We start from the raw sequence: 21,593 nt of genomic DNA, 5'->3' as shown, positions 1-21,593 counted from the left end.
GTTTGTACCAAACTTCTTTCCTTCTTGTATATTTAGTACCTTTGCTATTAGTTATTAGGTAAATTCGTATAGAAAGAAGAATCATGTACGCCAATGAAATTAGATCTGGATATAAGGTTCAAAGAGATCAAGATAAACAACACACACACTCACACTGCAACCATCCCAATTATTTGGACCCCAAACGTACAACTTCAATAGCACAAAACTACGTAATAGCAAATCAAGAAAGGCTCCAATTAAATACATTTGTAACAAAAAATGTTTAGTGATCAGTAAAAAGGATATGTTTTGGTTCCTTCTGTAATGTTGTCTTGAACCTCATGTTTTATCCCACAGATTCTGGACACAAAAATGTGGTAACTGAGGTAAACAATTTCACAGGAAAATTCAGATTCCGGTATGCCGTTTGTGCTCATGCGCAACGATTGTTCTAAAATTTGTGAAGTCCTCCGGGCATTAAAAACTTAAATTCAAGCTTTTTATGAAAGAAAATTATTCCGTGATATTATTGTTTTAGAGAAATAATAACAGATCAGCTTTCGGAAAGCTTTATCCTGTATATGCCCATGCTAACGTTTATCATAGTACCTTAATTTTTAAATGACGTTTCTCTTCATTTGCATTCCGATCAAATTGGAGGAAATAATATACAATTCGGTTACGCATGCGCGGAAATGATTTGTTTTCTTTAGATACAAAATGGTGGAAAAGCAGAGTCTGAGTGGTCAACGAAATCGTCAATAAGTTTGTTCTTGGTATGTGCTTGTGAAAAGACACATCTCGTCAAAATGAGTTCAACAAGCCGTGACAATGAAATGAAATCACCAAGCAGAACGTCGATCAATGTAAAAATACCATCGTTACCCTCAGGTCAAAGTGGACCAGCCAGTCATGGAACTCACACACCAGAGAGCAGAGTTTCGATGCCTGGATCTGTGGACTTCCCAGGGTCTGAATGTGGTACTCAAGGACCCCAACGATCGCATTATTCCAAAAATAGATCAACCATGTCTCCGACCAACTCTCAAAGCCAAAGTTTAAGACACGGCGCTCAAAATGAGAGAGAGTAAGTACTGAATTTATTTTTACTCCATATTGTTGCACCATTCCTCCACATTTCAATTTACTAATTTACTTTATTTAAATAATATTTCATGGATTAGGCGAAACAAAAGAGGCATGTAATGTATTATCCGAATGTTTGGGAGTTCCGATAGCTCAGTTGGCAGAGCTCTTGCTTTTCACTCAAAGTCTCAAAGGGACTCTGATCAATCCCGGGTGGGAAAGATTTTTTTATAAAAAATTTTATACCCATGTCCACTCAGCAGTGATTGGGTTGCTGGGTCTGTTAGATCTGGTAGAAACCACTTTGCGTTAGAATAGCAAGTAATTGGTAATGTCCGTTTCATGCTTTAGATAGAGACCGTGATAAACTAATGGCACTGAAGTCTAAAGGACTACTATTGTCCAATTATTTTTACTTGATATGTTGAGATCAACTTTTAATAGTTTGATAGATGCCTCAAAATGTTAATAAATAGCTATATAGCGAATAACCACTTCATTAATAATACAGAATCATCCGATACAATCCTGCTACAAGTAAAATTTCATTCACTTTCTCCATGCATAGGTTTTATTTACGGAAGTGTTGAGACAGACGACAATTGTGGTCCAGAGGAATCATTCTTCTTATGTATCTCTTCGGGTAGACATGGATGCATTAAAGCTTGCTCGAAATAATTCTGACATACCTATAACTTGAACTTTTATATAGCGTTATATCTACTTAACATGCTCAAAGTGCTTTATAAAGGGTCCCCAACCAACAGCAACACGTAACATGAAGAACGTGACATAACGCCTTTTATGGGATATTATAATTTTTTTGGACCGAGACAACGCTGTTAACGGCCACGTACTCATTTTACACCTGAGTACAGTGAGAGAATCTGAGTAAAGAACCTTTTCCAAGGACTCAACTATTTGCTGAGTGAGGCTCAAACCCAGGACCTTCCAATCTAAAAGCGAGTGTCTTACCACAAGACCACATAGCCGCACATATGAAAACATAAACCTATTTTCCAACCAAACTTGTCTTGGGGGGTGTGATTGAATGAACTAGACAATGACTTTGTTGATCGCTTTTCTAATGTTTTAATCAGGTTTAATTTGGCTACATTTAATTTTAATTCTGAAAGTAAAGGAACAAAAGAACAATTACTGGATAATAGTGATGAACTTAAATAACAGGCGGATAAGAATTTCTCTTTTTGACAGACGTCTTGGAATAACAAAAAGAGGATACATTTTTTAAACTTAGGTGTAAAATGAGGACCTGGAAAAATTGTAATATCGCCTAAACAGGTGTAATGACTTGTTATGTGTTGCTGTTGATCAGGGACCCTTTGTGAAGCACTTTGAGCATGTTTAGTGGATATTGCGCTATATAAAAGCTCTGGTATTTAGCTCTGTCCTATCATCGAATTGTTAGAACTGAAAAAGGAGAATTTGGTATAGTATTGTACTGTGTGAAGGGTATGACCATGACCTTTTTTAAAATTTCAGAGCTGTTGTTTTTTCTTCATCTTTTCATAGACTTATACGTCAAGCTGCTGCATTAGTTATTGAAAGAGCATGGATCAGTTATAGAGATCGCCAGATGTTTAGATTGTTAAAACACTCGGTCTGTGCTGCTGTAAGTACGATAAGGGAATTTTTTTCTGATTTATTGATAATATGATCTATATCAGGGGTCTGAATAGCTCAGTTGGTAGAGCACCCACTTCACATGCAAAGGGATCAAGATCAATTACGGGTGCAGTTGAGATTTTTTTTCTGACCCCTCACTGTCATCTGCATTTTTTGCCAAATTGGGACCTAAAATTTGCCAAAAGTTGCCAAAAAAACCCCCAAAATTTGCCAAGAAATTTGCCAAAAAGACCAAAATTTGCCAAAAAATTTGCCGAGAAGAGCAAAGCGTTTCAGTAAAAATTAACACGCGATACAGAAAACAATATATATAAAAGACAATTTATTACATTTAAGGAGGCTACATTTATTTATTTACACAATAGCGTTGTTACAAAGATTTTAAAGGATCATTATCCGTAGAGAGTAGCTTCCCTTGGTTTGGGCCCAGGCAAAGCTGCAACATTTCTCAAGTTTTGCACTTTTTTTTTCGTTATTTTGTTTTCGCTTCTTTTTTTTCCCCAAAATTTGCCACGTGATTTGCCAATTTTCCCAAAATTTGCCACGATTTGCCAATTTTGGGAAATTTGCCAAAATTTGCGGATCGCCCTGATATTTGCGGCCGCGCAGATGACAGTCTTAATAGTGATTTGGTAGCTGGGTCTATTAAATACTTTGCAATAGACTAGTGTCCTAGCCAAAGGAAAGCAAGCAATTAGTATTGTCCATTTCACGTTATAGAGACTGGGATAAACTCCAACTCCATGGACCATTGGGTCTAAGGACCACTTAATAATCTATGTCATTTTATATTTTATGATGTGAAGATATTAAGGAAAAAAGCTAATTATTGTGTGAATTTTATGTCTTTTAAAGATAATGATTTTTATCTGAATAAATTGCTTAGTTTTGATAATTTTCTATTTGTGTACAATCATCGATTCTTATTACTTCTACTTTGAACTGCTGTATGATTCTCATTTAATCACCCCTTGCTCAGACTTGAAATGAATTTTTTGGGACCTCTTCTTTAATCAATGAATGAAATAAAAAGCACTGTTAGTTGCTTCTTTTGAGGATCCAAATGATTTAATAATTTGTCTGTGTAAATATAATTCATAATTCCATGTATATTTAGAATTTGCATTAATAATAGAATATGAACCCAGTTCAGACATAAACACTTGCTACTTATGAGTCAATTATTACAAGACGAAAACATTTAAACTGTGTTCACCTGATGTTTTACATCACAAGAAATGTCAGACATTGTAAACGTGTTTTCTTTTCTTTTTTTTTTCAGGAAAATTCATTATCATGTGAAATTTTGCGCAAAGTATCACCAACTGAGGCAGAATTTTTGGCAGATAAAAGCCAACAAGTCAGAGTAAGATTCAGGTTAGTTTAATCATTTTTATAGAATACCAATATAATTACAACAAAAAAAAGTGAGTGGAGGAGGCACTTATGTTGATGATGGATAAGAAATTAAATGAGTAGAAAAATGTCAAAGGGCATCCCGACTGTAACAGTCTGGTCATGGATTTAAAAATAATATTAAATGAAAATAAATGAATAAATGAAATTCCCTTTATTCATCCCATAGGGAAATTTTGTCTTTGAGATCTATTCTTAGGGAATACTGGAATAATGCAGATGGCAGCTGCTGTGCAGCGCTGCAAACTGAGCTAGGGCGATTGACTTCCTTAAGGCCATACAGCTCAGCAGGTATTTGAACTCGGTATCTTTCGATTATGATGCAAAGATCGTAATGCTGAGCCATGATAAAACACCCTCTCGCCTCTAAAATAGTTTCTACTCAGTTCATTGCTTTTTATCATAATTACAACAAAGAGTAGTCAATTATTGTAATCATGATTTTGAATTGGGTAAGCAAGGTAGATTTTGGAGGATACTCGTAGTCAATGACGACTATGATTGAGTGATTTGAGATTATCAGATAAACATTTTTCTTCCTTTCACAATTCTATAATTAATTGTAAATGTACATTCATAGGTACGGTAAACATTTATCTTTTAACCTTAAGAGTAGTTTCTTCTTTAAGTCCTTGGTGGTTAGTGAGCAGGAAAAATAAGCATTGGTAGAATGAATTATAAAATGCTTCAAGATTTAAAGTATTGTTTTGCCCCTCGGCTCCATTGCAAAGTATTGGTTCCACTAATTTCTATTCATTACTCATAGTTTATACAAACTCTAATTTTTACAAGCAATAACATTCAAATTTTGGTACTCTTTATAAAGCTTTTCTCTGTTCAGGCGCATAATGTACTGTTGTAAACTTCATTTTTGAAAGAACTCGATAACGAACTTGATTTTTTATTTTATTTTTATTTTTTCTCTCTTTTTTAACTTTTGTTTTTCACCCAGATTTGGAGGGACTGAATTTCCACCTATGATTTTCTTTAAAATTTTTATCCACAATACTCATCAAAAAGTAAAATACATCAGTGGTCGTAAGATGATCAAGCCGGCTACAGAGGTATGATACTCGTGTGTCAAAAGTTAAGAGCTAAGCCTTATTTTCTTTTTTTGGCAAATTACACAGATGGATGATGTGTATTTGTAATCAATTGCCTATACAGTGATAGGATTCATTTGTGTCAATATTTAAATGCTAAGCTCTTTTTTTTTACTATTTAGACGGAAACACAATATGTATTCAAAAATTTACACGTGGCATGGTTCTAGAGCTAAGCTTTTTTTCACAAACTACACAGACGTGTGATATGTAATCAAATGTCTATATTTGGCATAATAAAGTCACGTTGAAGTTGAGGCATATGTCAAAAAACTGACCTTCTGTATACTTATGTCAAATGATGAGAATAATAGAATGTATGTTTGTTTTGTTTTGTTTTATTACTAATAATAGTAATATTATTATCATTATTATTATTATTATTATTATTATTATTATTATTATTATTATTATTATTATTATTAATTATTATTTATTATTATTATTATTACATATATATATATATATAAAATATATATATTGTATTTTTGTTTGTTTTTTTTTTTGTTTTTTTTTTTGTTGTTTGTTGTTTTTTTTTGTTTGTTTGTTTGGGGTTTTTTTGGGGTTTTTTTTTTGGGGGGGGGGGGGGGGGGGGTTGTGGTAAAACTATTTATATACTTTCCATTGGAGCATTCTAGGTTATCTTAATGTGTAGTTTTCTGGATATTAAATTCAATCTCAATTTCTTCTCCAATCCAACATCACACCACAATGAGGCATTGGGTCGCATGTATGTGTGCAAATGCCATGTAGAAATGATGCTATTGTGAAAATTAAACTTAGATTTTAATATATGTCAAAAATGAAATGAGATTGATTTTCATATTATCAGATAGATCTTGACATATATAATATCTTGCCACCACACACAGGCTGCTGAAGATTCATTACGTCAGATGGGAAACCGAATGTTTTATGATCAGATGCTTCAAGACACGATGCGTCAACAACAATGTGCTGTCAATGATGAAGTGGATGTTACTACACTTAAAGATTATATGCAGGTTTGTATATTAGGGGGTCCCGATAGCTACGTTGGTAGAGCATTCGCTTCACAATCAAAATGACGGAGATCAATCCTGGGTGCAGTTGAGGTTTTTTTTCTAACCCCCCTGTCCACCCAATAGTGATTGGATAGCTTGGTCTGTTAGGGGCAGCGTGGCTCAGTGGTATGGTCTTTGCCTCCTACCCGAAAGGTACCGAGTTCAATCACCCGCCGCTGCGTTGTGTGGCCTTTAGCAAGTCACCTCGCCCTAGCTCACTTTGCGGCGCTGCTCTGCGGCTGACGCCTGGGTTATTCCAGTCTTCCCTTGGAATAGACCCTAAAGACAAATTTCCCCATCGGGATGAATAAAGGGAATTTTATTTTTTTTATTTTATTTTATCTGGAAAAAGTACTTTGTGATAGACTAGCATCCTATCCAAAGGGTAACAAGCAATTGCATTTGTAAATTTCATGCTATAGAAACTGAAATAAACTCGGGTTCCATGGGCCTTAAGGCTCTGAATGACTACTTTTTTTAAAAAATAATAATAATAATAATGCTGAAAACTTATATAGCGCTATAACTCCGAGACACCAGACTCTAAGCGCTTAAATTACAAATTACTTTGGCTGAAACATACTCATTCACACACACAAGCACACACACACACATACACACACACACAACACAACACACAACACAAACCAAACCTATCTTGCTTCTCATACCATCTACTAAAATCGAAACAAATATGTTTTAAGCGAACGTTTAAAAATAGACAAAGATTCTTTTTCACGAATGCTCTGCGGTAAGGCGTTCCAAATAGAGGGTCCGAAATGAGAAAAGGATCTCATTCCAGCATTTTTCTGAATTCGAGGGACAACTAGTTTTGTGAAATCACTGGCCGAACGTAAGGGGCGGGGTTTTGAATACGGTATCTTTCAATTAGTTCTGAAAGGTAGGAAGGGGCAGTACCTTCAAGACAACGATACACTAAAACACAAGCTTTGAATTTAATTATTTTCCCAACAGGCAGCCAATGCAGGTCATGAAGTAGAGGTCCGGCAGAGTCGCACCTACGCTTCATGAATACTAGTCTGGCAGCGCTGTTTTGGACAATCTGAAGACGTTTCAGATTGTATTGCGAAACGCCAAACAACAGAGCATTACAATAATCCAATTTCGATAGTACGAGGGACACAACCAGGTGCTTGGTCACATCCTCAGATATGAACCGTCTAATGGAAGCAATCTTTTTTAGTTGGAAAAAGAGAGATCTAACCAAATTATTAACCTGATGCTCCATCGACAGTCCAGAGTCTAAGTCTAAGAATGTGCCAAGGTTTTTCACTTTGTCAACAATTTGAATAGAGGCATCCCCCAACTTCAAATCTGTTTCACTTTTCCACTTCCTGTTCCCCACATACAGCACCTCCGTCTTATCATCATTCAGTTTCAGTCTGTTCTCATTCATCCATTTCTTAACACTTTGGATACAATTTTTACTATTGGCTGACACTTCTTGTAAATTTCTCGTATTGGAAACGCAGTACAATTGCGTATCATCAGCGTATTGATGGTAAGACAGACCAAAACTTCTGATGATTTTAGACAGAGGGCCAACGTACAAAACAAAAAGAACGGGTCCAAGTACTGAACCCTGGGGAACCCCACAATCAAGAAATATTTCCTCCGATCTATATTCATCCACCGTAATAATCTGTTTACGATTAAACAAATATGACCTAAACCAATCAAGCGCTGCACCAGACACGCCATAAGTAATTTCAAGACGTTTGAGGAGAAGATTGTGATCAATAGTATCAAAAGCAGACGATAGGTCAAGCAAATTCAGCAAAGAACATGAACCATTGTCTATAACAGAGAGGAGATCATTAACAACCCTAACAAGTGCGGTTTCCGTCGAATGATGTTGCCGATAAGCAGACTGAAATTTTTCTTCAAGACAATTATTTTTAAGATGAGATAGTAATTGTTTCAAAACAAGCTTTTCTAAGATCTTAGAGAGAAAAGGAAGATTAGAGACAGGGCGATAGTTTTTTAAGTTCTCTTTATCGAGATCAGGTTTTTTCAAAAGGGGTTTGACATGAGCAACTTTGTAAATGTCTGGTACAGCACCTGACTGCAACGAATTATTAACAATACATGTAAATGGTGTTAAAATTACATCAATGCATTTTTTTAAAATGGCAGTATTTAAGGGGTCTAAATCACAACTTTTAGTTGGAGGCGACATAATGCAATCACATAAGTCAGCTTCAGTAATCTTTGAAAAATGTGTTAATGAATCACCATGAAACGTGTCAAATGTTGTATGGATCGATTCAGACGAGAGTTCTTTCCTGATGGTATCCGTTTTTTCTTTAAAATATTGACCAAAGCGAGTTGGTAGATCTGCACGATCGATTAAAGATGGGAGAGCTGGTTGCGTCTGTTGTCCCAGCAGTTCCTTGGTCAAGGCAAAGAATTGTCTCGAACATCCCACGTTTTTGAGGCTTTCTTCATAGAATTTCTTTTTTGGCCCTGAAATTGACGGCTTTTGCATCATTTCTAGCCGCGATGTATCGCTTCTTATCGACAGCATCTCTGGACTTGAGCCATTTTCTTTCTGCCCGCCTCCTGGCTAATCCATTCAATTTTATTTCGGTATTATACCAGGGTGCTTGACGTCTCACTCTTACTGCTCTAGTTGTTAAGGGAGCATGCTTATCCACCGTACCAACAATTGACTCGTGGAGACCATTCGCATCATGTTTATTTTTAACGTTATGGTCAAGGTCTTGTTTAAAAATGTTCATGTTTATATTCTTCAAATTACGAGATGTTATCATCTTTTTTACTTCGTGCTTCATTGGAAATAAAACGCAAAACACAATTAAATGATGGTCAGAGATTAATTTATCAATATTTGAGACAGGTGAAGAGAGAGAATGTTCAATGTCTGTAATGACATGATCTATTGTGTGTCCATGGTTGTTTGTAGGACCGCTTACAAGTTGAATATAGTTGTTTGTGTCAATAATCTCCCGAAATACTTTCGATTCATTTTTGTTTCCGAAATAATCAATGTTAAAATCACCCATAAAAATATTATGCTTTTTGTTAATGGATTGCATAGACATAAATTCTCCCAACTCAGATAAAAAATCAATTGTTGATATTTTGTTTTGTTGGCTTGGTGGTTGGCGGTAGACACAGTGAAACAACTTTTTAAAACTATTTTCATGAATGGCAAATCCAGCGTATTCAAAACTTCTAAAATTTTCATGGTGAAATGATATCTTGTCAAAGAGTGACAAGTTGTAAATAATTGCAATTCCACCTCCTTTCCTCCCAATGCGTGGAAATGATTTAATACAAAAGCCTTCGGGTGTAATTGCTTTCATAATTGGATCATCATATGAATGATTAAGCCATGTTTCCAAGATGACAAAAATAGTAATTTTATGATCTTCAATAATGTCGATTATGTCTTGAGTTTTATTATGACACGATCTAACATTTAGTAATCCAATTTTTAAACTGGTATGATCACTACGTGCAGGTTGTTGTTGTTGTTGTTGTTGTTGTTGTTGTTGTTGTTGTTGCTCAAGACGGTGCTGTTGCTGCGAGTTGTTGTCATGGTGGTCGTTAATTTCATACTGACTGTCACGGACAGTGTTGACATTTGACAAGGAACGGTGAGGATTACTCATTGAAGTGATTAGATTGGATGGGGGACGAGTGTTGATAAATTGAAGCGAGGATCGAGGTCGTAGGGGGTGGGGTTGGCCGATGACCAATGACGGTGGTTATAGGGCGTTGTTTTCGTCTACCCCCTCTGAGTCTGTTCATAAAATTAGTATTATAAATAGATCGATGTACACGGTAGTTGTTAAAAGTTGTAAAATATAGCACAGTGAATAAAGTTTCCAATATGGCTGTAAACAAATAGCAGTTTAAAACTATGTTCGACTTTGGAAAATCCATACTTAAATTTTAAAATTTTAGAAAAATCCTCTGTTAGAAATCGTTAAAATGTTTATCAATAAAACCACAAGACTATCACAAATCAGATGGTATTAAAATCCAGGCGAAATGTCAGATAAAAATCACTCAAAACACGTAAATGAAAGAGCCAACAAAAACAAGACTCGCCGGTCAGGCGTGTTACATAATAAATTTTTTAATATTAGACGTGAGTAGAGAAGTGCTGGAGGTTATTAGAGTATAAAAACTTTTTCCAGCGATGGGGAGTGAAACCAAAAATAAATAAAAATAGTTTGCATCATAGTTGGCAAAGAGTGTAGGACTCCCTATAGGTCAGTTTTAAAGCATACGCTTTACACGCAAAGGGGCCAGTGTTTATCCCAAATGCAGTCAAGATTTTTATCTGACCTCTCTGTCCACCTTGTAATGATTTATGGTAGCTGGTTTTGTAAGATCTGGTGGAAAGTACTTTACATTAGATTAACACCCTATCCAAAGGGTCACAATGAGTTGCTATTTAACATTTAACGTTACCAAAACTGAGAGAAACTCAAGCTTCATGAGCCTCATAGCTTAGTTTTGTTTTTTCAAAGAATGTAGGGTTTTTTTTATCTTGTTCAGGGAACAGGGATTTTCCTCCATTGAAATAAATAACAAACTAACACTGTATCAGCACACAGTCTGTATCAGTCAAGATTAAACAGTAAACATTCAGTTGTTGATTACCTTTACTCTTTATCTGTCAAATCCTTTTAAAGGTTTGTTGGGGGTTTTTTACTCAAATTGTTGAAGTTTTGAAGAATGATTACTTGTGGAGTTTTAAAAAACATAGCACTTGGCATGACGTGTTTAATGGGGAATGACAATTGATAATCATTAAACTTAACTTAAATCCAAATATATTTTATTTAGTAAGATTGATGTTTGGCAACCTTTTCCTATATATTTAGTATACTAGATTCTCTTTAAAATATGCACATATAGCTTAAAGGTAAAGCGATAAACATTAAGACCATGGAAACAATGTATATCCCATGGCCCAGTTTTCGTTCATTAAACAATCAAGAAAAATCCTTTGGGTAGATTTCAGGTCTGTTTCAAGGTACTTTCCAGCAGGTATACCAGATCTTATTTCCAAGCTACTGCTTGGAGAAAAAAAAAGAATAAAAAGTAAAAACCTCAACTCAACTTGGGACTGATCCAGTTTCTTTGCTTGTGATTCGAGAGATCTCCCAATTGAACTATTTTTGCTCTACCCAGTTGATTGTTCACATTTTTCTTCATTCCATTATTTGATGAAAATTCAAAAGAAAGATTTGTAAAATTTATCAACGTTCTGCATCAATGATTCTTAATCTATGAGATCTATGAGCAAATGAAAATCCTACTAATAAGAATGTAAAATCAAGAATAATCAGATCAGTGTCCATATAAAGTGTTTGAACACATGACTATTTTCACAATTAAGAGATTATTCAATATTTTATTTTGTTTTGATTTCTTTTCTTTCCTTTTCTTTTTGTTTGTTTGCTTTTGTTGTTGTTGTTGTTGTTGTTTCGGGCTTTTTTGAGGGGGGGTAGATTTCGACATAATTTATCATTTTCTTTCGTTTCAGTATTTATCCAACTTAGACGAGAGTCCTGCATATCAAGGTGGAAAGGAAAATTATTGGAGAAAATTGACTTTACAAGGTAAGGCAGTGATGCAATAAACCAATAAAGAAACAAACGCACACACACACACACACACATGCACACACACACACACGCACACACACACACACACACACACACAAAATAAAGGCACAATAATTATGTTATATAAACTGTTTGATGTGGTTGTTATAGATTTTTATATAATAATTGCGAAAAAATATAAAGGAGGAGCAGGTATTTATATTAAGTGATTGCACTCGTTACCTAATTCAATCCTGTGATTGGTGAACAAACGATAATTTCAAAGACCCAAACACAGTGTATCTCTGTGTTGAGGCTTATTGTAATTATCAGTTGTTTGATTTGTGGGGTTTGTTCATTCATTTATTATATTATCAAGTCTTTTCAGATGTTGTTAAAATATGTAAGTTGTGTTCATTCTAAGGTTTATTTTGATGGATACAACTAAGGGACAATGATTGACTATCACATTTCTATAATACTGTAGCCATCAAGAGGTTAGGTTGTATTACGGCTATGTGGTCTTGTATGACTTTCACTTTCGTATCGGAAAGTCCTGATTGCGAGCCTCGCTCTGCGCATAGTTGAGTCCTTGGAAAAGGCTCTTTCCTCACATTCTCTCACTGTACTCATGTGTAAATGAGTGCATGGCATTTAACAGCATTGTCTTTGTCAAAAAAAAATTGTATTATCACCAACCAGGCGTCATGTCTCATCCTACATGTTACATGTTGCTGTTAACCAGGGACCTATGTAAAGCACTTTCTGCACGATTAGTGGATATTGCACAAAATGAAAGCTCAAATTTTTTTTTTATTTGTTGGGGATTTTTTTTTCGTTTTTTTTTTTTAATTGAAGAATGTTGACAAAAAAAAGAACAAACAAACATGAAAAGATATACAGTGAGGATTTAAATAGAACGATGCATGACATATTATATAGATATTTTAAAAAACTGCAAAATAACACATGAATTTATTTTCTTTTTAATAATTTTTTATTCAGACCTTCCCCGACACACCATATTTTTTGATGTAGTAGACTTTGCATACAACAACAGAATTACTCCACGATTGAAACAAGAGATCCCCTTGTTGATGTCGCGTCCTGTCACACAAGAAGTTCAAGTCAGACACATCAAGGCTATTTCAAAGATGAGGTAAACAATTTTGAAAAAAAAATAGATATATTATATAGTGTATGAAAATATATATAATGGCAATGAAAAATTGGGAAACTGACTACAATACATATATATATTATATAAAACATTTCAAGTACAATTATGATCAACTTCTACAATGTTGTTTCGAGCTTTGGCTCTCATCAGGAAGTGGAAATGAAAGAAGATTGTTGTGTTTTTCATACTTTTCTAGCTTTGTGCCAACACTCGAAACAATATGTGACCTTCCGTCTCAAAACGGTATTATGTCGGGATGATTCAGACCCCAAAAAGTGAATTTAGAGACAGATTGATGAGAAATTGGAGCTTAGAAGTTTTTGCAATGAAAGAAATAGTCTTTATACTCCAGCATAACGTACAGAAATTAAACCCATGTTGGATATTGGTGGCTATGAATTCAATTTCCCTTACCGAGTGGATCCCGACATAATACCGATTCGATACGGTGGGTCACATATTGTAGAAGTCGATCATAATTATACTTGAAATGTTTTATAAATAGCTCCTTTTATCAAAAGGTTGAGCAATATTATTTCATGGTTTTTGTTTTTATAAGTTATATATAGAGAGAATAAAGAGGATATCTAAAGTACATACACAGAGCTGATGGTCACTGATATAAAAATCTAATTAAAAACTCACCAAAAAAATAATCAATTTCTTGACTCAATGTCGAATGTCAGATTTTTCAGACTCATTTATTTAGTGTATTTGTAAGTTTTTATCTTGCTATTCACACAGCTTCATGTATTCCTGCATCAAACAAAATGGATTTAAATTTCGGTTTCATGCAGTCCAAATTGCCTGAAAAGTAGCCTTTTTTTGCCTAGCACTCGTAAATTATGTTACTTCCTCTGTTTAGTTACTTATTTACACCTGAGTTGAGTGGGATAAAGTGATAATGTTTACAAAACTGTAATTTTCGTGTTTTGTAACCCATCTAATCTCAGACTTTAGACATTAATAGAGCTCATATGGTTTTATTTCGTTTTATTGCATACTCTCCTTTTTTCCAAATGCAAGGTATGTTCTTGAATTATATTTTTATAGGCTGCCACGCAGAGATGCATTTTCTTGTTCTATTTTGAATAGTAAAATCACTTTTTGAATTGATTAAGTAATCAAGGCGTTTTTTTTTCGATTATTTATTTGTTTATTTATTTATCTATTTATTTATTTATCTATTTATTTATTTGTTTATTCATTGCTTGTGTCAGAACCCCAGTCTTTCCATTTGGTCCTATGCCTACCCCGTCAAAGTCTAAAATGTCAGGGGCAGTAACCCACAGTCAACTTTCCTCAAGTCGCAGATCCAAGCAAGCCAGATTGAAGGCGATGAAAATGAGACGGTTATACAGTAGGGAAACTGTAAGTTGTCTTGTACATTGTTGTGATCTTTATTTGTTATGGGTTTTTAAAACAGTACTGATTTATTTAGATTGAGTATTAATGATAATTAATTTTAATGGGGAAAAAAACAACAATAAAAAAAAAACAATTGAAAGATTTCTTAAAAATATACAAATAAATAGTCCTTCCTTCAGAACCACTAATCCCGTGGAACCAGAGTTTATCCCAGTTTCTGTATTATGAAATGGACAAAGCAATTGCTTGCTACCCTTTGGGTAGGAGGGTTGTCTATCGCAAAGTACTTTCCACCAGAAATAACAGGCCCAGCCACCCAATCACTGCTGGGTGGACAGAGGGATTTTTTTAAAATCTCCACTGCACCCGGGATTGATCTCAGTAACTGTGTGTGTGAATTGAGTGCTCTACCAACTGAGCTATTAGGACCTCCTATAGAAATAAGAAAAAACGAAAAACAAACACCCAAATAATTTAAGTTGTGACCCATCACTTCAAAACGGTATTAATTCAGAATGATGTTAATGTTGAAATGACCAGAAATGTGAAATTTTAGATTTTGTCAGTTTAATATTTATTAAGAAGAAATGAAGTGAGTAGGAAAGTGCCAGAAGACAATAGAGAATAAAAATGTCGTGGCGATGGAGGCTCAAACCCACGACCTTACTGGTACGACAACTCCACCTGGCCAGGGAGAGGGTAGCACTACTGCCAGAGCTGTCCACCACTCAAAAAAAAAAAGTGTATCAAACTCGGTGTCTATCTTGAAACCGCTCTCCTCAACTTCTTGACGTCATGGGTTCAACACACAAACTGAATATTTATCCACATTCATTCCCTTCAATAAAGCATAAAAACTGTCTCATATTTCTGACTGTAATTTCAATTTTCAGCATTTGAATTCCATGACATAATACAGTTTTGAGGCAGTAAGTCAAATGGTTAGTTACTTTTAAAAAGTAAATTTACTACCATTGTTATCTTTACCACAGGGAGACGGTTATCCGGAGAAAGACGGAATGTCTATGGATGACGTAGATGATTATTTCAACAAATTTGGACTAACTGGAGAAGATGACGAGGACTTTAATGAGGATGATATGGAGGATGATGATGAGGAGGAGGAGTGGGACAAAGAGGCTAACAAACTATACCAATGGACGCAGCAATTGTCGTACCATGATGACGTCATACAGACACCACTACTTACGTAATACCTAGGGTCTTAGTCAAATAAATATGGACTGCAAAATTGAATGCGCAGGAAGCATATTGTAATATAGTTATAAAATGAGTATACAATACAGGATGATTGGATTTAGTGCAGCTCTTTATTTTCAAGCTAGCTGGATACGAAACGAAAAATAATAAACGGAAAAAACAAGGGAGCTAAAAAGTTATTATTATGTGAAGTGGTTCTTATCAAAAGGGTTGGTATGAACGTATTATTTACACTACTGTTACATCCCCCTTCTCAAATAGAACGTAAGCATATTTTTAAATCAAGATTGAGATAGATATATAAACACGTTTTTAGTCAAGACTGAGATAGATATATAAACACGTTATGCTCGTAGGGCCTGTCTAGAGCATAGAACTTAGAACATCAAATGTAATTTGGGGACCCTAGGTTAAGAACCTCAGATCAGCCAGTCAGTGGGCAGGATGCCAAAAAGTAACAAAACATAACGTAAAGATTTAAAGTTCCAAATGACCTCAGTAAGCTTTCCTAATGTTTTTAGATTAACATAAGGTTGGATGAGATCATAATAAGTTGGGAAATAGGCTCTTCAATGTGGGCATCACCTGAAAGAAAAAAGACTAGAGGTCTCGTGACCTCGACCCAGTGGAGGGCATTATTGTGTCCCTTTATCCACTGGTCCCTAACCTAGTGTTTGTCTTTGTGTTCACCTCAATATCCATTAATATTCAGTGTAGGCGTAGAAATTTGGTGCATTGTGGGTATTGTGTATTGCATTCTACAGCACTACCTATACTAGTGACATTGCCTATGAAATGACTGTAGACTATTCTGACAGTCACTCTTCCTCAAGGGTATTATTGCATGTCTACCTGTGTAGAGGGTAATGAAGAGTGAGAATAAAGTGAGGTGACAGGTGACGATAGTAGAACTTATGGTTAGTAGTTTTCGACGAGCCTTTTAGGGCGGATAATTTCCCGACCAGACCTTGTGTGGTGGGTAGGTACAGGAATGTGAGTCTCCAGGGCATTGTCTGGACCATTGTTTGTCTCCTGCTGTGCAAGTTGTGTTGTGTACTCTTCGTTGTTGTTGAGCGATGGAGAACCTGGAGTCTTTCTTTCCTTAAGATGTATACGATTTCTGCGGACAGTACCGTTGGGTGTCTCCACTGTGTAGCTTCTTGGTTCCGCGGCATGATCTATCACTGTTGCTGCTGACCATGTATGGTAAATTGGGTCTTGTAGGAGGACCGGCTGACCTCTATGCAGCTGTGGAAGAGTGTTAGATACTTTGTCGTATTGTTCCTTTTGTTTCAGCTGTCTATGTTTCAGGTTGTCCCGAGCTTGTTCTATTCTGGGGGCGATCTTCATTGTTCGTGGTATTGGAGTTCGGATTGATCTGTTGAACAGAAGTTCAGCGGGGGAAGGTAATGTCTGGTCAATCGGTGTAGTTCTTAGGTTGAGTAGAGCAATCTGCGGATTTTGTTTGGTCTCTTTTGATTTCTTTAAGCAGTTCTTAACCGTCTGCACCATCCTTTCAATGAAGCCGTTTGATTGTGGGAAATAAGGACTGGAAGTTATATGTTCGATTTCCCATTCCTTCATGAATGCTTTAAATTCCGTGCTTGTGAACTGTTTTGCGTTATCGGTCACAAGCGTGAGAGGAATACCGTGAATAGCAAACACTGATTGAAAGTATTTAATTATCTCTTGACTTGTCATGGTTGTCAGTGTTTTTACGAATGGCATCTTGCTGAAGTAGTCTCCCATTAGGATATAATTTTTTCCATCCAGATGGAATATGTCTGCCGCTAACTTCTCAAATCTGGTAGTTTGGGCTGTAATAGCGGTTGACGTACCTGGCTTTTTCCATATTTGTTGCAAATCTGACACGAATGTACCTTCATGATGATGTCTTTTGTCATACCGATCCAAAATACATTGTTTTTTGCACGTAGAATGCATTTGTCTCGACCTTGATGACCAGCATGAATTTTGTCCAGGATCATTTCTCGTAATTTCTTTGGTATCAAAATAGCTGTGCCTTTAATGATGAGGTCATTGTCAAAAGAGAGTAACTCTTTCATGGACCAGTAAGGTCTAAGTGCTTTCTTCACTTGACTGATGTCTTCAGGCCAACCTTCTCTTATTTGCTTTGCGAGTGAGGCAAGTTCTGCGTCGTTTGCTGTTTCCTCTAAAAGCTCAGTCCTCCTCTCTGGGCTTATTATTACATGATGGATTGTGGCGTCCAACTCAATTTCCTCACCACTTGTAGGTTTGTTTCGGGATAAAAAATCGGCAAAAACCATTTCTTTGCCAGGTTTGTATGTAATGGTGCACTGGTATGGTTGTATACGTAGGAGCATGCGCTGTAGTCGTGGAGGTGCCTTTGCAATGTTTTTCAACTGGATTGTCTCTAATGGCTTGTGGTCAGACTGTACAGTTATCTCTTTGCCGTAAATGTACGTATGAAATCTTTCACATGCAAAGACGACGGCCAGCATTTCACGTTCGATATTTGCGTATCGTGCTTCTGTGTCTGTCAGGCTCTTGGATGCAAAGGCAATGGGCTTTCCATCCTGTAGAAGCGCTGCTCCAAGACCGTTCAATGAGCTGTCCACTTCTATCGTGGTGGATTTGTGAGGGTCAAAATAAGATAGCCTCAAATGCTGGTGGATGTCATTCTTCATCATTTGGTATATTTTTTCATGCGAACTATTCCAGTTCCAGACATTATCCTTTTTCAAAAGCTCTCTCAGTGCGGTAGTTCTTTCGCTTAACCTTGGAATGAACGGACTTAGGTATTGGATCATCCCAAGAAACGACTGCAGTTCAGTTTTGTTGCTTGGACTGGCCTTTGATTTGATGTTGTCACACTTGCTGGGACTAGGCTGGACACCTTCTTGGGACCATTCTAGACCAAAAAATGTAATTTTATCCTGTCTGATGAAGCACTTCTTACTGTTGAAAACAAGGCCATGTTTTTTTGCTACTTCCATTAAATGGAGCAAATTTTTGTCATGCTCTGCTTGGTTCTTGCCATATACACATACGTCATCTGTGATACCTTCTACTCCTGGGCATTGTTCTAGAATTTCATCCATTTTTCTCTGAAAGACATCTTGGGAGACGCTGAGCCCAAAAGGGAGTCTTATAAACTTGTATCGCCCAAAGGGTGAATTGAACGTTGTCAGCAGACTTGATTCTTCATCTAGTTTGATTGCCCAGTATCCATGCTGCGCATCTAATTTGGAAAAGACTTTTGCATTGGAGAATTTATGCGAGATTTCTTCAAGGGTTGGTGTCCTATGGTGTTCTCTTTTAATGGCTTTGTTAAGATCTTTGGGGTCCAAGCACACCCGGAGTTTTCCATTAGATTTTCTACTGAATGCCAATGAATTTACCCAATCTGTTGGCTGACTCACTGGCTCAATGACACCTATTTCTTCCATCCTGTTTAGCTCCTGTAGTAGCTCGTCCCGTATGTGTATGGGGCATTTCCTTGGTGGATGTATTACAGGTGTGGCGTCTTCCCGGAGAGTAATATGGAATTCCCCTTCAAAGTTGCCAATGGAGTCGAAACATTCGGAAAGTCGTGCTTTAGCTCATCGAGTGGTGTTTTTGTTTTGGCTTGTATAGCGCAGTTTATTTTCACCAGGTTGAGTAGACGACATGCTTCAAGTCCTAAAATATTTGGGCTGTTTGAGTCTACTGCATAAAATGTGAGGCTGTGACCTTTGCATTTGACTTGTAAGCATCCTCTCTGATCAATTGTACCACCTCCGTAGCCAGATAAGACTGTCTTGTTTCCTGTGAGCACTTTGTCTATGTCTTCATCAGGATATATTTGGTTCAATGCTCTCACTGTGATAATGTTTGCATTCACACCAGTGTCGACCTTGACTCTCAGGTTCATAATTTGTGATCTGTGAGGTACTTCCAATGGAATTCTCGTATATATTTCATCTCTCTTATTTTTGTCAATCCCGACAGTATCAATGTTGAATTCATCGTCGTTAATAGTTTCTGCCATTAGGTCATGAACTTTTGGCTTGAGTGTAAATCTATGATTTTTATCCCATTGTTTATGGTCTCGATTGTTTTGTTTCGAGTTAGGGGGGATGGATCTGCAAACGTTTGCCCAATGGTTAGGCTTGTCACATATCTTGCACATTGTGCCGAAAGCAGGACATTTTCTTCGTTCGTGTCGAAGACCGCATTGACCGCACTGTTGTAGTTGTCTATGATCTCTTGCTTTTATGGCATCTAGTTTGGCCTGTGTTCTTGACTCCGCTCCCGAGGCTGCTGTGCTATATTCTGCCATGTGCCGGATTGATGCCTCGTGGCTTTTAAGTAAGTTTATGGCTGTTTCGAGATTAAGCGCATCACCCTGTTCTAGTAGTCGCTTTCGTTCGTTTTGGTATTTACAGCCTTTAATCAGCTGCTCCAGCATCCTGTCATTGCGTATGTTCTCATCTCTAAACGAACATTTTGCTGTCTTGTTCCGTAGACGCAATACAAACGCTTCTAGGTTTTCGTCTGTCATCTGGGACAGTGACTGTAGCTCTATCCTTTCCACCCATTTGTTGGGTTTTTCTACTAAGAAGTTTTCAAAAACTTTCCATACCTTTATTGGGTCTTGTTTATCCACTGCTGATAGTTTGGAGGACTGGACGATGTCTCTACCTTTGGTGCCCGTAGATAGCAGGATGTAATGATACTTATTTGCATTATCGACATTGTTTATAATAAAAAACGATTCCATGAATTCCTTCCATTCGTCGTATGCTTCTTGTTTGTTGTCTTTGCACCAATCAAGATAAGGCATTGGTACCTGACTAAAAGCCATATTAATCTCAAAAACAATGTTACCTGCTCAAAATAATGGACACAAGGGGTAGATAAATAGTAGGTTTACCGCTGCCACCATGTAATATAGTTATAAAATGAGTATACAATACAGGATGATTGGATTTAGTGCAGCTCTTTATTTTCAAGCTAGCTGGATACGAAACGAAAAATAATAAACGGAAAAAACAAGGGAGCTAAAAAGTTATTATTATGTGAAGTGGTTCTTATCAAAAGGGTTGGTATGAACGTATTATTTACACTACTGTTACACATATTCCAGGCAAGTTTGGGAGGGATTTTGAATATATAAGATTTAGTCATTAACTGTGAATACATTTATGATGTATTTTATTCAAATTTAATTTGTTGTCATTAACAAAATAGACATAAGTGGGTGCTTTTGTGATGTATCAGGAGGGTAGGGGATGCTATAATGAGCTTTCATTATAGTATATAATTTTTTTTATTTTTTTATTTTTTATGTACCTAAAATGTTCTGTAATGGTAAGAATGATACTACTCTCAATTACATTACGTTTTTCCTATGATAATATATATATATATATATATATATATATATATATATATTATATATATATATATATATTATATATATATATATATATTTTAAATATAAACTATTTGTTGAAACATCATGATATGTGTCATTTCAACTGATAATGACTTTTTTCTCTGACTGTGATGAATGTTCATAAACAATAAATGACTCAAAACCTCAACCCATAACTATTATAAAGTCAAGCGACATTGAAAGGAGTAAGCGACTGAAAAGATAACAATAGGCGTAAAACTCAAACCTAAATGTTGTGTCTCCCCCCCCCCCCCCCCCCCCCCCCCCCCCACTCCCCTCATTCGACTCAAGTTTGAGTGCATATCTTGTTATGCGCAGCGATATAATTACTGTAAAAGCCCCAGTACATCAAAGGATCCCTAAAAGGCGACTTGCACCATGTGAAATCGAACCTTGCTTCCATAATATAGCTTGTTTGAGGATTTAATGAAGCTTTGTTGAATGCTTTGGCATGGTTAATTCATGTGTAAATTATTGTGTAAATGTGACAAAAGGTCTCATCCCGGTTAAAGGACT

At 36.2% G+C, this 21,593-nt stretch overlaps 2 protein-coding genes across 2 annotated transcripts in view; one reads left to right on the top strand and one right to left on the bottom strand.

Annotated features, from left to right (window-relative positions):
- The window catches only part of LOC144980869 (intraflagellar transport protein 80 homolog), a 31,693-nt gene extending 31,041 nt beyond the window's left edge, over positions 1 to 652 (bottom strand). The window contains exon 1 of the mRNA XM_078928752.1: positions 289 to 652. Within this exon, the coding sequence (XP_078784878.1) occupies positions 289 to 325 (37 nt within the window). The 5' untranslated portion in view covers positions 326 to 652. The remainder of the gene's footprint in view (positions 1 to 288) is intronic.
- Positions 653 to 684: 32 nt separating this feature from the next.
- On the top strand, positions 685 to 20,409 carry LOC144980868 (uncharacterized protein CXorf58-like). The gene is made up of 9 exons (XM_078928751.1): positions 685 to 1,069; positions 2,602 to 2,701; positions 3,998 to 4,092; positions 5,084 to 5,195; positions 6,107 to 6,238; positions 11,826 to 11,901; positions 12,892 to 13,045; positions 14,287 to 14,437; positions 15,427 to 20,409. The coding sequence occupies exons 1-9, from the start codon at positions 792 to 794 to the stop codon at positions 15,646 to 15,648; spliced, it is 1,320 nt and encodes a 439-aa protein (XP_078784877.1). The 5' UTR covers positions 685 to 791; the 3' UTR covers positions 15,649 to 20,409.
- The last annotated feature ends 1,184 nt before the right edge of the window (positions 20,410 to 21,593 follow it).

Source organism: Berghia stephanieae, chromosome 10 (genome assembly GCF_034508935.2).
Source record: "Berghia stephanieae isolate SIO BIC M18660-M18661 chromosome 10, UCSD_Bste_1.3, whole genome shotgun sequence".
Lineage (NCBI taxonomy): Eukaryota > Metazoa > Mollusca > Gastropoda > Nudibranchia > Aeolidiidae > Berghia > Berghia stephanieae.
Note: the sequence above shows the minus strand (reverse complement) of the source record. Positions and strands in the feature narration are given on the sequence as shown.

What these genes read in the sequence shown, in the direction of transcription:
- LOC144980868 (XM_078928751.1), top strand. Translation starts at nt 792, where the DNA reads ATGAGTTCAACAAGCCGTGACAATGAAATGAAATCACCAAGCAGAACG. An exon ending in CACTTAAAGATTATATGCAG is followed by an intron (nt 6,239 to 11,825) that starts GTTTGTATATTA and finishes CTTTCGTTTCAG; the next exon opens with TATTTATCCAACTTAGACGA. An exon ending in AAGGCTATTTCAAAGATGAG is followed by an intron (nt 13,046 to 14,286) that starts GTAAACAATTTT and finishes TGCTTGTGTCAG; the next exon opens with AACCCCAGTCTTTCCATTTG.